Source organism: Lynx rufus, unplaced genomic scaffold (assembly GCF_022079265.1).
Source record: "Lynx rufus isolate CCGP_SWC_20201006 ecotype Redwood Valley unplaced genomic scaffold, mLynRuf1.p SCAF_5, whole genome shotgun sequence".
Classification (NCBI taxonomy): domain Eukaryota; kingdom Metazoa; phylum Chordata; class Mammalia; order Carnivora; family Felidae; genus Lynx; species Lynx rufus.
This window is the reverse complement of record NW_025814867.1, coordinates 24,422,455-24,438,023: the sequence shown is the minus strand read 5'-3', so window position 1 is coordinate 24,438,023 and position 15,569 is coordinate 24,422,455. Positions and strand designations below refer to the sequence as shown.

At 37.7% G+C, this 15,569-nt stretch overlaps 1 protein-coding gene across 2 annotated transcripts in view; it reads right to left on the bottom strand.

The window, feature by feature from the left end:
• The window catches only part of TBC1D5 (TBC1 domain family member 5), a 549,135-nt gene that overhangs the window by 141,358 nt on the left and 392,208 nt on the right, over window positions 1-15,569 (bottom strand). For both annotated transcript variants that reach the window (XM_047100344.1, XM_047100345.1), the window contains one exon: window positions 6,300-6,442. In XM_047100344.1, coding sequence (XP_046956300.1) covers window positions 6,300-6,442 — 143 coding nt within the window. The remainder of the gene's footprint in view (window positions 1-6,299; window positions 6,443-15,569) is intronic.

The following is a 15,569-nucleotide window of genomic DNA, read 5'->3' as shown; positions in this document are numbered from 1 at the left end:
CTACTGGGGCAGAACAAGAATGAAGCAGGGCACTCAGATCCAATCCCAAGTTCTAAACTGCTTAACTGCGAAGGGCACTGGAATAGAGTGCTAGAGCCGCTGCACCCAAGGTAGACTGGATAGTTCAAAACCAGAGAAATTTATTGTCGAAGTGCTCTAGAGTACATAAGTCTGAAGTCAAGGTGTTGATGGGGCCACGTTCCCCCTCAAACCTGCAGGGAAGAATCCTTCCTTGTGTCTTCTAGCTTCTAGTAGGCAGGGCTTGTTCCTTCATAGGCTCTGAGGGAACATCTGTCTTTGCCTTTCTCCTAGTTTGTGGTAACAGCTAAAAATCCTTGCTCCTTGGCTTGTAGATGCATCATTCCAATCTGTGCCTCTGTCTTCAAATGGCATTATTCTCCCGGTGTGTCTTTACATCAACTTTCCTCTTTGCATGCCTCTGGGCCCAAATTTTCTTTTTTCTTTTTCTTCTTTTTAAATTTTTTTAATGCTTATTTATTTCTCACAGACAGAGCGAGAGCACAAGTGGGGGAGGGGCAGAGAGACAGGGACACACAGACTCTGAAGTAGGCTCCAGGTTCTAAGCTGTCAGCACAGAGCCCAACATGGGGCTTGAACCCACGAACCGTGAGATCATGTCCTGAGCTGAAGTCCAACACTTAACCGCCTGAGCCACCCAGGTGCCCCTAAATTTGCTTTTTCTTTATAAGGACACTAGTCATATTGCATTACAGGCCCACCCTATTCCAATATGACCTCATCTTAACTAATTATATCTGCAACAAGCTATTTCCAAAAAGGTCATATTCTGAGGTACCAGAGGTTAGGACTTCAATATATCTTCAGGCCTCATTATCAGTGCTTGTAAAATCAGGATTTTAGACTAGATGCAGTGAATCTTAACCATTTTTTAGGTTATATATCCTTTTAAGAAGATGATGTAAATTATATGCCTCTGGCCCAGGGAAATGCACATGTTCACAATGTTTTGCACAGCATCAGGATGATCACAGGCCCTTTGAAGTCCTGCACTGAACCCCTAGGGAGCTGCCGTCACTGGCGGAAGGCTCTTTTAGTTTCCCCAAGCGCACCATTCTTTGAGCTACAACTATATCACCTACAGCTCCAAAAGAATGCGTGCAATGCCCATAGCCTCAGGTAGTGGAATTCATTTAGGATTTTTTGAATGAATGGGCTTGAAACTACTAGCTATAACTGAACATCATCACTCTGGATGCCCCAGGCAGTGCATCATGATTCAGAATCCACTGAGACAGAATAAAAACTTGACACCAAAGTTCCACTTGGAACAAACTGTCCACCTTCCTCTTGTCCTTCACCGTGGCCTAAAATGTAAGCTCATTTATTAGTACTGCTTCCCACGCATACTGCCCAGTCCTGTTCTGTGTCCTCTTTCTGCTATTCCTCTCCCTCTTAATCTTTTTCTTCTGAGGAAAAACTCCTTTCCCTCTGGGCCCAGCTCTCTGCAACCTTCAGCAGTGAGGTGAGGGGTGCCATGGCTTCTGATATTACCATCAAACCTCCTTTCCTCAAAAGTTCATGCCATACGTCTAAACCTTCATCATGCTCCTTCATCACTGCCATCTATGCACCATGATGGCAAGCAAATAGCAGGCACTCAGTAAATTCTGATTGAATGGTTGATTCTTTGATAAATGACTGAATAAAAGCTGTTTTCTTGGTCGTTCTTCTGCGTTTAGTTGAGGCTTTTAAAGTCTGGCCCACTGTGCTCCCTTCTACATCTTTTCCTACCATGATTCTTGGTGAAGTGTCCATAGAGGACCAAACAAAAATCCCACCTCCTGTACAATCTCTCGATCTCTCCAATGACTTACTTACCTTCCCTTTACCTAACTCCAACCATCCGGGTCACACCCATAACTGCTCAATATCCTCTGTTTGACCACACCTCTGATGCTTTAAAGTCTCATACACCCTACCTTGAATCCCTTCATACTCTGATTTCCCCACAGTCTTTTCCTGGCCATGCTTCCCTCCCTACACATTCCAAATCACTCTCTCAAAAATGCACTCAACACCCTCCACCCTTTTGTTTCCCTTCAGTTCTGCCTAATTCATTTGCATGTGGGCCTAGCTTGGAGCCTAGATCATTATCTGCTTCCTTTGTTTGCCTGGACTGCAGTGTGTGGCTCTGAAAATCCTAACCTTGAGGCCTGGTTCTATTGCCCACTATTAGTCTCTGCAGGACAGGATCTTCAACAGCTAGACCAGCTTGTCCTAGTCCATGGTCAGCCATCTCTCTCACACTCCCCAGGCATTCCCCTAAGCTCCCTAATCCTACCATGCCTCACTCACAGCAGACAACCTTGCCTCCTCCTGTATCAGACATGCAATTCCTCCACTTCCCATCTTCTCCACCAATCAACTAGTTTACTTCTGAAACCTGCCTAGTGCCTTCATCCAGGACCTGTACCAACTTTTATTCCTGTTCCATAGGACTCCTAACATTGTTCCATTGCCTCTGAGCCCTTGTTTCTTCAATCATTTCACGCAAAAAATACTCATCAAGATTACTACATAACAGGCCCTGTTCTAGATGCTGGGATACGGTAGGGAAACCAAGACAGAAAAAATCCGGCCTCTTGCTGGGTGTTAGGGGAGTCGGTATGAAGAATAAACAATAAACAAAAACTTCAAATAAACAGGATAATTTATCTTTTCATAGATCTCATCAATGGAACGGGGGGGGGGGGGAAACTAGTGTTGAACCTTGAAGGACCAACTTAAGACTGGCTGAGAAGTAAATCCTCAGTTGATTCTCTCCAGCCTCCAGTGAGCTCTCATCTTATTCTAAAGACAGCCATCCAACTTTCCTTGTCCCTCCACTAACCCCTAGCTACATCTTTCTTCATCCCTGCTCTGCGGTCTTTAAAGATTACTCTACATGTGCTATCTCTACATACTTTCCTTTTTATTGATTTTTAAAGTTGAAACTGTAATACATATAGAAAGCAATGGGAACAACAACAAAACTATAGAGAAAGCTCTTTTTTTTTTTAATTTTTTTTTTTAACATTTATTTATTTTTGAGACAGAGAGAGACAGAGCATGAATGGGGGGAGGGCCAGGAGAGAGAGGGAGACACAGAATCTGAAGCAGGCTCCAGGCTCTGAGCTGTCAGCACAGAGCCTGATGCGGGGCTCGAACTCACGGACCGCGAGATCGTGACCTGAGCGAAGTCGGACGCTCAACCGACTGAGCCACCCGGGCGCCCCGAGAAAGCTCTTATACTTCTTACCTGTCTGGTCACTCTTCAACCCATCGCAATCCAGCCTCTGCTTTACCACTCCACTAAACCATTCTGGCAAGGGTATCTGATGATTGTCCCCCTACAGGGCCAAGTGAATGGACATTCCCCCTTTACCTTATCGTACTCAGCACTCTCAACCCCCATTACCTCCCCTGGCTCAGATAACACAGTTTTGTGAAGTTACAACACAAGCCCTTTCTTCTCTGATGCCTTAAACACCGATGTTAAATGCAGAGTTCTACCTTTGTCTATCTTCTCCTTCTATAAGCACCCACCTTAGGTAGGCTGACCATGTAATTCTTATGATCCTAACGGAGGGTCTTTGAGAGTACAAGAGGGCAGTATTAGTAATTATTACTCTTCATTAGCAGGTGTAAACCAAGACTGTCCCATACAAATCGGGATATATGGTCACCCTGCTGAGGTCACATGCAATATTCTGGTTTTAACTAACACATACCTATTAAACATTTGTAAAACTAAATCTGTAGCCTTGCTACTGACATTGAGCTTTGTTTTCCAAATCTTCAGGTTATGATTTCTCACAGATCGCATAATCAGTGGGGCCAAAATTTAATCATTTCCATTCTTAAAACATGCTAATCCTCATTTCCTAGCCAAGTTACACATATTACCTAGTCACTCAACTCCCCAAACTGGGGACTATTTTGGACTTCCTATTCCTCCTCACCCATATTTAGTCACCAAGACATGCTGATTTAATTTTGAAGACTTCTCTAATCTTTCATTTTTCCCTGAACAACTGTCATAACCTTTTATCTGGATTTCCTTGTTCTACTCTTGTCTCCTTTACGTCTGTTCTCCACAGTGCCGCCAGAGTGATCTAACAATGATACTTCTGCTCTGAACCCTTCCGGAGCTCCCTATTATTTACAGGATAAAGACTTTCATCACGATCCTATCCCTGTTCACGATTCTTTGGTCTCATAACCTGTCAATCTCCATTTGCACACTAATACCAAATTACCTGCACACACACACACACACACACACACACTCCCCCATTAAGCTGTTTCTCACTTTTAAGCATTTGTTCATGCTGTCCCTTCCACCTGAAATTCAGATCCCCTTATTTAACTTGCTGACACTTACACCATTTTCTCTAGTCACTCACAGCTGACCCAGAGGGGAGTTCAGTACCTCTCCCTTAAACTTACATACTACCCATCCACACCTCAACCACAGCACTGGATATGTTAGTTTGAAATTAATTATGTCAGTCTTTCCTGCTAGTTGATAAACTTCTTGAGCATAAGGGCAATGACCCTAAAACTTAATAGTCACCCTATTTTTAGGAGATCTCATCCACTCTTATGGATTTAAACAAGCAAATTAAAATAAACTGGCCTAAATATTGAAAGGAATAAACAACTTCATTACTCCTGCATTTTTCCACATGTGCGCATATGTTTTATAACATCAGTGGATGGACTGAAAGTGTGTAAGGGCTTCAGCTGCCAAAAATTCACCTGTTTTATGAAATTGATTTCAAAAAGTAGATCTCAGCATAGGAGACAGAATGATTAAATTACAAAATATACAGTTGTGATACACCAAAGTTAAGAAAAGAGCAAATACTTAATTGTTTAAGACTACAGAAAATCAGAATATATTTCAACAGTTGTTTGCATTGGAATATTTTGTGAAAATATCCCAAACCATTTTTTTCTAAAAGAGTAAAACTCATTCCTTTTTTTTTTAATTTACATTCAAAAATTCATACTACTAACTAATTCGGATGTAAATTTTAAAAAATAAAAAATAAAAAAAAATTCATACTACTTTAAAATGAGAGAGCAGTATTGAATATCCTAAAATTTAGTATCCATCAACACTAACACAAACATCTTTCTCTACTCTCCAGATGTTACCTCTTATAATTTCCATGTTCTTATATGATTAGCTCTGACTCAGAAAGAAGGAACTTTCCACTTTGTCTGTCAAAACCCAAACTATTTGACCTTCAAGGCACAGAAAAAACTCACAATTTTTAGATAAAATGTGGTGCTCCTGTCACTTATTCATTCAAGTAATTTTGGGGGAATTAAAAAAGTATAATCTAAAATTTTAAAGAATATTATTAGCGTTACCAGAGGCATAAGAAGAGCATCTGGCACAACTGGTATTCAGTGAGCAAATAAAGAGAGCCACAAAGCAATGGAACAGTCGAGATCATGAATGACTCCAAACAGTTTATGTTCTGCTGACAAAGTCCTACTCTTATGATAGTTTTTTTTTTTATTTCCTATTTAATCATCACTCTGTGCAGTCTTTCCTAATTATACTTTGGCTTACAAATCTTGTTTTGTGAACAGTGATTATTTTTCTGAGAAGGAAAACAATTTGAGGTATTTCGAAATTTAAAACATGCTCTGGTATTTTCTTCAAGCTGAAGATTACAAGAGTACTCACAACAGACAGGCACTGGCTTTCCAGCTATGGCAAGCATCCCAAGGTAGATCTGATGAGATAGGAATACGTCTACCATTTGGCAATGTACTGAGAAATACATTTGGCCAAAATATAACTGAGAAGAAGTTAAAATATCTTTAAATGTAATATTTATTTTTTATTGGCAAGTTGTTGATACTACAAAAATAGCTCCAATAGCCTGATAAATATCTTTGAATACTCCCTACCTGTCAGAAGGTGGAGCTCTAAACATATCTGAAATATTGGCTTTTCATATGTGCTTTTCACAAATGTGTATAATGAGGAGATTAAAGCAGGAGTAAAGTCTTTGGAAAAATAGTTCTGAAGAATATTCCAATTCCCTCAGGATAAAATCACCCACATCTCCCAATATGTACATAGTTAACTAACAAAAAAGATATTTAGTATGCTCCTTTGAAACTTCAATATATTACCTACTATAAAAAGGTAGGTATGGTAATTCAGAATAAAAGATAAAATATATTTAAAAGATAAAACAATTTAAAAACTCAGGACCACCTACTTGAATGTAGGCAAGGTCATTAACACTTACAAGCATCTCGGATGTAGAGTAACATGGCTATGAAGATATAATCAACTAAACTCAGGCTGAGGCCATCTGCAAACAAGGCATCCCAGACCACCAGAAGATCCTGCAGGGGGAACTCTCGTCCAAACAGTAGCCGGACCCACCGTCTGCAGAGAAACAAAACCAAAATTCAGAAAATAGTACTTTTGAGAGTAATATAAGGAAGAGTCATTTTCCACTATAACTGTGAAAAAAATTATAATTTTTTAACTGATCACACTGAGCAAATATTACATACTGAAAATATAATACAGTAAAATCCAAGTTTCAAGCTTTCAGATCAATTTTGTAATTTTATAACTGGGCCACAATCATTAAAGTCTATTCCTATATGTATAAAACACTAGCAGAATATTTGAAAAGGGTAGAAATCTTTCATATTTAACAGAAATCCCAAACTCAAAATGCAAAAAGGACAGTGAATGCACACTGGTCTGACAGTCACATCATATGTAAGGTTAGGATTAAAAAATAGAATTTTCCAAAATTTTATGAAAACTACTGATTTTGTTATTGTTGTTGTTGTTATTGTTGTTAACTGGAATTTTTCAAATGATTGCACGTACAACAAATTAACTATAGCTAAACAGAAAACTGCATTCTCACATTTCACTCTTTAAAATATTCATTTTAAAATTAAATGTGGGAAAAAACAGGTATCTTTATTTTGGTCAAGCATAGATAGTTATTTCAAGCAAAACAAATAGTGATACTTTATTTTTAACTTTAGAATAGATATACCTCATCAGTGAGGTTATCTTTTTAGGGATGTTCTAAAATACATGGCCAGGAAAATGGGACATCTGTGCTATAAGTAGACATAATCAGCTTATAAGAATACTCAACAAGGTCTGTATATAATTATATGTCATAAACAGTTATACTTTAAACTTTCAATAAATGCCTGTAAGCTATTCATAAGTAATTCTTACAAGAAAATTAAAATAATTCACTTTGATATGCTTTTATCCATTTACCTCTAATTTTATATAACACGGCTACACTTTCCTTACACAAGACTTTCTCCAGGAATTTCAGCTAGAATTCTATGTGGTTCTGGCACATAACAAAGAAACAAAAATTCCAAATTTCGAGTATTCCAAATAGTACAGAATAGAGGAAATTCTTTAAAAAATAGTTAAAAGAGATCACCTCTTTGCAAAATTAGAAACCAAATATAACCATCTGTGGGGTTAAACGGAGTCCTCCCCGCCAAAAAATTCAAATACTTTCTTCAGGGAGTATTATATTTAAGGATGAGTCAAAGCTGTGACAATATAGTGTATAATCACACATATGTATCACAGTTATTAGGAACCATACGATCAAATACTTAAGTTTCATTCATATTATCAAATTAATCAACAGATTAAATTGTATTTTCAGTTACATCTTAAATTAGGATACTCAATTTTTCAGGAAAAAGATTTAAAGCCTAAGTAACATTATCTTTTTAAAAGTGTAACAGTATCATTTACAATTTTTATCTTCCAATTCTCACTCCACTGCTAATATGAGGCGTCTAAATATATCTATATATTTTTTGGTCTAATATTATTTGTAGTTATGTGGCTTCAGGAAAAATATTACTTCTCTACACACTTCTCTTTCAAATTACAAATGCCAATATTTACTATTTTAAGAAGTACAAGAATATCTCTAAATTAAATAGGTTGCTCTTCTTGAAATGACAAAGAACCAACGAGTCTCACAAGGAGGATCAGGGGAACCAGAGAATGAGCAAATCAAAAAGCACCTGGATTCAACCATTTTAGCGACCTGTTTAAAAACAGGATCTTTAAACTGATAATTACATATGTATTATTAAATGAGTAAAACAGTTGGAATGTGGTCATTTACAGTTATTCAGCTGATACAACTGGAAGAAAAATTAATGAAAAAACTGGATCTAAAGTGTAACATGTTGATTGTAGTTGGTAACACTGTATTGTATAATCAAAATTTGCCAAGAGAACTAAAATATCCTCACCAAAAAATAAATGAATGAACGAATCAATATAATATGTGAGATGATGGATGTGTTTACAAGATGGGAAAAACCCTTTCACAATGTACACATACATCAAATCGTTACAATGTACACTTTAAATATCATAATTTTATCTGCCAATTATACTTCAATAAAGCTGAAAAATAAAAATAAATAAGAATTATCCTGGTTTGATGGATAGGCAAATTTTGGCATTTTTGAAATATAAAATTCTGACATTTAACTGATCCTTCCTGGTTCAAATCTGGATGCCAGTATAAAATTCAAGAATCACACCTATATGATGGCATTAGCTACACTTGAGGTAAGCATAAGCATAATGTATAAACTTGTCCAATCACAATGTTGTAAAGAATTACACCTATAAAATGGTACTATGCCTTGAACTTGCTTCTTTCATTCATGGAGGTTAATACTTTCCTTATTTGAGTAAGCCTATTTAATAACTATGGATGGTATTTCCTGGAAGACATTACTTTTCGTTAGCCTTCTTATGTGTAGAGGAAAAATGTTCTGTGTGTTTTTCCTGCTATCTCCTACTAAAAGCAAAATGACTGTTGAAAAAAGCTGACATCATCCATCATGCTATAACAGACATCATTTAGCAAAAAAAGAAAAAAAAACTGAGGAAAGTTAATAGATACCACGGAGAATACAATACTATCTCTTTGCCCCTTGCTTAAAGCTCAGTCCTCTCATTTTCTTATGGACAGTTGCATTGTTAGTTTCATCACAGATGGTGCTTCAAGAGCGAAAAAAAAAATTAGCCTCTCTTTTTAAAGAAATAAGATATACATTCCTATTATTTCTGTAACAAAATGCCCAAACTTCTCACACAACTTTCCTGCTGATTAGGGTTGTGTTAGCTTAGCTTCGGCGATGACACCCCACTCATGCCTACATGCAACCATCTCGGCTGTGGCACTGTCAGGAGGGACAGCTGTAAATATCTCACAATCTACATTGAATAAAACATATCATCAAAACTGCATAGAACGTAGGTCTTCAGTACTTTTAGATTCAATGTGTAATCTGTGATGTGCTGCTTTATAAATGTTTCACAGTGCTTTATTTTTGAAGTTTCACCTTGCCAAGTACACTGCTAAATAATTCCAGGGTGAGGACCAAAACGTGCATGCGTGCGCGCATGCGTGCATGCGTGCGCGCGCGCGCGCGCGTGTGTGTGTGTGTGTGTGTGAAAGAGACAGAGACAGAGAGAGACAGAGACAGAGAGAGATAGATATCCAGAAAGTTCTCTGCAAAGAGCTCTGTACACTTTGCTAAGTGCTCTAAGTGTTTACCAAGGTCTTGATAAACTCACTGCAAAGCCACCTGTCATGCTACCGAGAGGCAAAGGTGTAGCTAAATTGAAAGTACAGGCAGTGATCTTGTTAGTGGCGGCATAAAAATAATTCAGGAAGTGGAAAAAAAAAAACAGAAACACATAAGGAAAAGAATTTATTATTAGATGCCTGGCATGTTTCTTTTATATAAGACTGCTAGTAAGTTGTATATGCAAGGATATAAAATTAAAGCAAACCCAGTTTCCTCTATTTTATATGCGATTATAGAAAAATTAAAGCCAAATTCTCAAAATATTTAAGTAGTACTGTATGACTAATGGAATGCTTTGGGACCAACAATGACCTTATCAATAATTTAATCATTTTAATCCCTACTGGATTTAGTTCATACATATATTCACCACATACAAAATTTCCTGTGCTATTTTGGGCTCTCTTCATTGAGCTTAAAAGCCAAGGAAAAATTCCGTTCTTTATGGAATGAGTTACCAACAGAAATTATTTCAGTAAGCTTTTGTATTCTTAGAAAGGAAAACTTACTCGAAGAAATGAGGTCTTATAAAGAAGTCACTCCTAAAATTAACATGCTTTTATTGCAGTTAAAAATATTTAGCGTGAGTTTAATTTACACTTAAGGGTAGCATTAAGGCTTTCTTTTCCCCTTAAAGATAGCTTCAGTTTAATTGCTTGATACTATTAATCTTGCTTTAGGTATGTTACACCTGCAGATTGCAATGCTCATAATCGTACACATTTTATCACTTGTGATAATACAATAATTCACATTTTACCAGATCGACTTAGAATTAAAATCTACAAAAACAAAAAAGACCATATGAGGTATTAAATTTAATAATAAACCACCCAAAGACAGGACAGTTTCTATGCCTGCTCTTATAACACGATTCTCAATTTAAAATTTCTGTGTAATTAAGCTGCTATCCCCAGGGGATCAGTAACTCCTGATAGTATTATTGCTTGGTGAATGACCCATGGAAACACCAAGAGAAATCCATTTTTTTAGCAGTTTATGAAAATGACCAATTTGAGGTTTAACTAAACATAGCCTTCATCCAACATGGCTGAGGTAGGTTATACACGCAGAAAGAAACACATATCTATCTTCCTTTCCTTTTGTTTTTCCTTTAATGACCCTTTAGTGAGATATAGGTATAGCCAGCTTAGAAGAACAAGTAAACTTAAAAAAAGGTATATTTGACTTAATTTAACAAACATCATAAAGGCATCTCAAGCAACCTGTGATCACCAAATGATAGCACTGGGTAACCATACTGGAACACAAGAGAACAAAGTCAGATTTTTGTTTAATGTATTAATTTTGCTTTTTTGCTTTCTGTTCACCTGTACTTTTCAAAGTAATTAATTAATTTTTAAATAACCCATGCCTGGTAGAGGATAAACCCAGAATCCAAATTCTGTATTAGTATCAGAGAAAAACAACAGCGAACCAAGTACTCCTATCCGTGGTTGGCAGCTCCTTGAAGAAGTTGAGGCTCTTCTTATTTGGGTTCCTTTGTACTCAGTTCTTTTAAAATTAATTTACCCTGAGTTTTCCTTTACATCAACTCTGTGAAAATAGTCTTAAAATCAGAACCAAATATTACAGTTATTATAATTAGGGTCACAAGGCATTCTCATCTTTAATTCTAACTTCTTTGAAGAGCGACAAAAGATGGAAACCAAAATAAAGCATTTTTTCCCAATTTCACATTCTTCTAACAGTGCTGCAGAATACATCACTGGAAGCTGCTTAGCCTGTTTATTAATTTTTTTTCCTTTATCTAGTACTATTTCAACTCAGTCCTCTTAAAAATGTTTGGGATCTGCATGTGTCACAGAAAGATTTGAATATTTCAAGCCCATTAAACTCTGCTTCAAAAGTAAAAGGAACAGAAACTTTGAGTTAGTTACTATCTTTAAACAACTCAAATGTGCTTTCTATGGGCTCCTTGTAATCCATGGGTTGAACCCAGACTGAATTTGGCTTTCTGGGAAAACATGTTAAACTTAATTTAACCCCCACAGGATATGTATGCAAACTGTTAAAAGTACATTTTTAACTTTGGGGAAATCCTCTATTCTTTTCAGAGGGCAGTACATAGCCCTTTATTAAGGAAGGTTTCTTATTCCCAGAATAAGTTCCTAATAATTACCACCCATTCCTACTATGATTTATTCTCTTTGGCAAATGTTTGAAGCCATTTTGTCAGAACAACTGTAATACACCCTTTGCAAAAATAGTCTGAATGGAAAATAGAGCTGTGTATCTATGTTTTTCAGAGGTATAAGATGCTCACGAGAATGCTGAGCACAGAAGATGACTATCTTATGTTTAGAGGTTGTAAAATCTTTGAGTATTTTCTCTCACACTCAAACACACACACACACACACACACACACACACACACACACACTCATATACCCCTTAAAAAAATTTTTTTTTAAGTAGGCTCCATTCCCAATGTGGGGCTCAAACTCACCGCCTTGAGACCAAGAGCCACACATGCTCTGCCAACTGAGCCAGCCAGGCACCCCCACACCCCCCTCTTTTTTTTTTTTAATGTATACGTGCTATTTGGTTTACAAGTATGGTATTTCAAGGACTGAGGAATTTTAGGATGTGTGATTTACCAGCAATTCAAATAAAGCTAGTAAAAGATGGTATTACTTCAACAGACATTTAGTTGTATGAATAGGATGTGCTCTCTTTGAGAATTCTATTGTATATTCCAACCAGTATAGAGTTAGAATTTTAGCTCTACCTTGAGAAGACTATGGGGGTAAAAGTTGAGAACTATTTTTTTTTTTTACCCTATCACTTACTTGGGCTCCACTACAAGTGAGTACTACTGGGCATCTGCTTGAGAAAATCACTTGGAAGCCACTACTGCCTTATAAGAACAACATGAAGTATTAATGTACATTTGGTGGTCGTGTCGGGAAAATTAATTTTAGGCTCTGTGAATACTAGTCTTTATTCACACTAGAGACTATTTTTACTTATAGAAAGTTTGTAAATAGCCTTTGTTCTGTCATTTTACCTCAGGAAAGGAAGTTATGACCAAATCAGTCTTCTAAAAGAGCATACAGACAATTGCTAAAAATAATTGCTCCTATCCTCCCTAATCTGAAACTCATTAAAAAAAAACAAACAAACTTGTGTTACTTTTTTTTTTTTAATTGTCACAGACCATTTCAAATACCATTAGGATCTTAACCTCACTGAGTAACACTTTTCAATTTCCTCTGCATAAATCTCCTAATATATTTACACACATTGTTGGAAGAACTGACATGAGGCATAACACCAAGCGGAAAAATACCAGGATCTATGCAATTCAGGAAACAGGTAAGACCACAAGTCTGTTAGCTGGTAATATGTCATCAAGAAAGTCTGACTGAATTCATTCCAAAAAGGTAGCAGTGGTGCCGGATTCCTTTTGACCTCTTCTCACTTACCTATTGCTCTAAACACCCTCTGGGATTGGTTTTACTGGCTCTGTCCTCTTTCTCTTCTTCCTGATCCCACAAGTCGCCCTAACCCTGCCTGGCTGCTCAGAAGCTAGGACAGGTACTTCACTCAGGGCGGATGTTTGGAAGTTCCATTATCTACTGGTGTCACTGCTTCCCAATTACGTTTTCCAGAGGTGAGGTGCTGCTAAGCAAATTTGAGCTGAAGGGTTAGTTACTGGTAGTTTGGTTTGGCTTCATTCCCTTCTCCAGAAGATCACAAGCTCCTTGGGGACATTCAGTATTGGACACAAAGTAGAGTATTAACAAAGTTTATTAAATTAATATGAATTCTCCTCCCCAGTCAGCTCTTCTTAGCCAGGGGTCTTCTTGATCTTGACCCTACATCCTTGTTCTCTCACAGGTTTCCTAGCTGCTAAGTAGACATTTCCCTAAGTTTTGTTTTGTTTTGTTTTGTTTTTTAATCTCTGTGGGGATCCCTGAATATACACATTAAATAGTAAGTGATCATACCTATGTAAGAATTGATCAAGACCTCCTAAGACTTCCTGGACTTCCCCCTACATACCCTGAGCTCTGGCTCCCTGCTTGCTCATACCTCACATGCTTCTGAGCTGGAACCTATAGTCTACGAAAACCTTGGTACTCTGAGTATGATCGTAGGACCAGGATCATCTCCTGGGAGCTTGTCAGAAATGCAGACTCCTAGGCCCCTAATATAATCTTATTGAAATCAGAATCTTCATTTTAATTTTTTTTTAATGTTTATTTATTTTTGAGAAGAGAGAGACAGAGCATGAGTGGGGGAGGAGAGAGAAAGAGGGAGACACAGAATCTGAAACAGGCTCCAGGCTCTGAGCTGTCAGCACAGAGCCCGACGTGGGGCTCGAACTCACGGACAGTGAGATCATGACCTGAGCCGAAGTCGGATGCTTAACTGACTGAGCCACCCAGGCGCCCCAGTATCTTCATTTTAATAAGATCTCCAGGGGATCAGTGTGTATATTAAAGTTTGAGAGCAGTGGTCTAGGTGACAAATTCCTGTTTCCTGTCCATTTTAAGGTGCCAGCTATCAGTCTCCTGAAATCTACCATGCATTCATATAAATTGTTATCCCAGGAGAAGAAAAGTCTTAAACTATTGAATGACTCTTCTACTTAGAGTAGTAGTCTCACACTTTAGCATGTATCAGACTAGCCTGGAGGGCTTACTAAAACACACATTGCTAAAACTCATACTCAAACTTTTCATTCTGATTCTGAGATTCAGGTGGGGCCTGATAATTGGATCTTCAACTTGTTCCCTAAAGTAGCTGATGCTGCTGATCTGGGTGCCACAGTAAGAGAATTAGGACAGGCAATTCTGGTTTCTCTCTGCATCTCCTTAGCTCGGTTCTGGACGTGGGTCTTCAAATCAGTTTACTCATGTGTTCAGTCACTGGATCAACAACCACTAAACATCTACTGTCTGGGACCGAAAGCACCCAGAGCCAAACACCTCTTAATATTCTATCTCTGTTAACATCTATATTCCCCCATAACCCCCCCCCCCCTCCCGACACACACACACACACACACAAAACACTATGAAAACATTAGCCAATAAAAAGGAGAGACATAGACATAGGAGACAGGGAAGCCTCCCAAAGGTTGGGAGAAGTTAGGCTGCTTTGATTTTTTTTTTTTTTTAACTCTCAGTGTATTATAACATGAAGAAATGCCAAAACAAGGCTATAAAAATTGTGACATTTTAAATGCTAACATTTACAAGTCAATGTTTTTTAAACATAAATTTACTATGATAGATAGATATAATCTCATTTGAAGCCAGAGTAAGCACTCTAAATTTGAGGCCCTCTGTGCTTAGTCCTGAGCTAATGGCTTTCCTGGGCCTCTTGTGATTGGTTCTAATGAGGTAAGAGAGTTGGGACATGACAGGACATGGCTGATTAGCTAAGTGCAAAGAGACAGAGCCCAGGAGGGAAGTGGCCCAATCCTGGGTGTGGGTCCTCAAATCAGAGAATCCAAATGCCATCAGGACCCAAAAGGTCATTCTCTCATTTCCCATGCAGAAGCCGTACAATACTGGGAGCGTGGCTGAATGGTCATCTCTTTGGTGTTTATTCTGCTTCACCTGTGAGCTGTTCTCATTCTAAGGTTCTGTACAATTAACTTGCTCAGACAGATCTGTCTTTAGAAAAAAACATGCATTTAAAATACAAAATAAAATGAAAACGCAATGGTCCAAAATCTTTGGGAGATGGCAAAAGCAGTTCTAAGAAGCAAGTTTATAGTGACTCAGGCCTACCTCAAGAAATTAAAAAAAAAAAAAAACAAAAAACAAAAACAAAACAAAACAAAACAAAAACCTCAAACAAACAACCTAACCTTACACCTAAAAGAACTAGAAAACAAAACAAAACAAAAC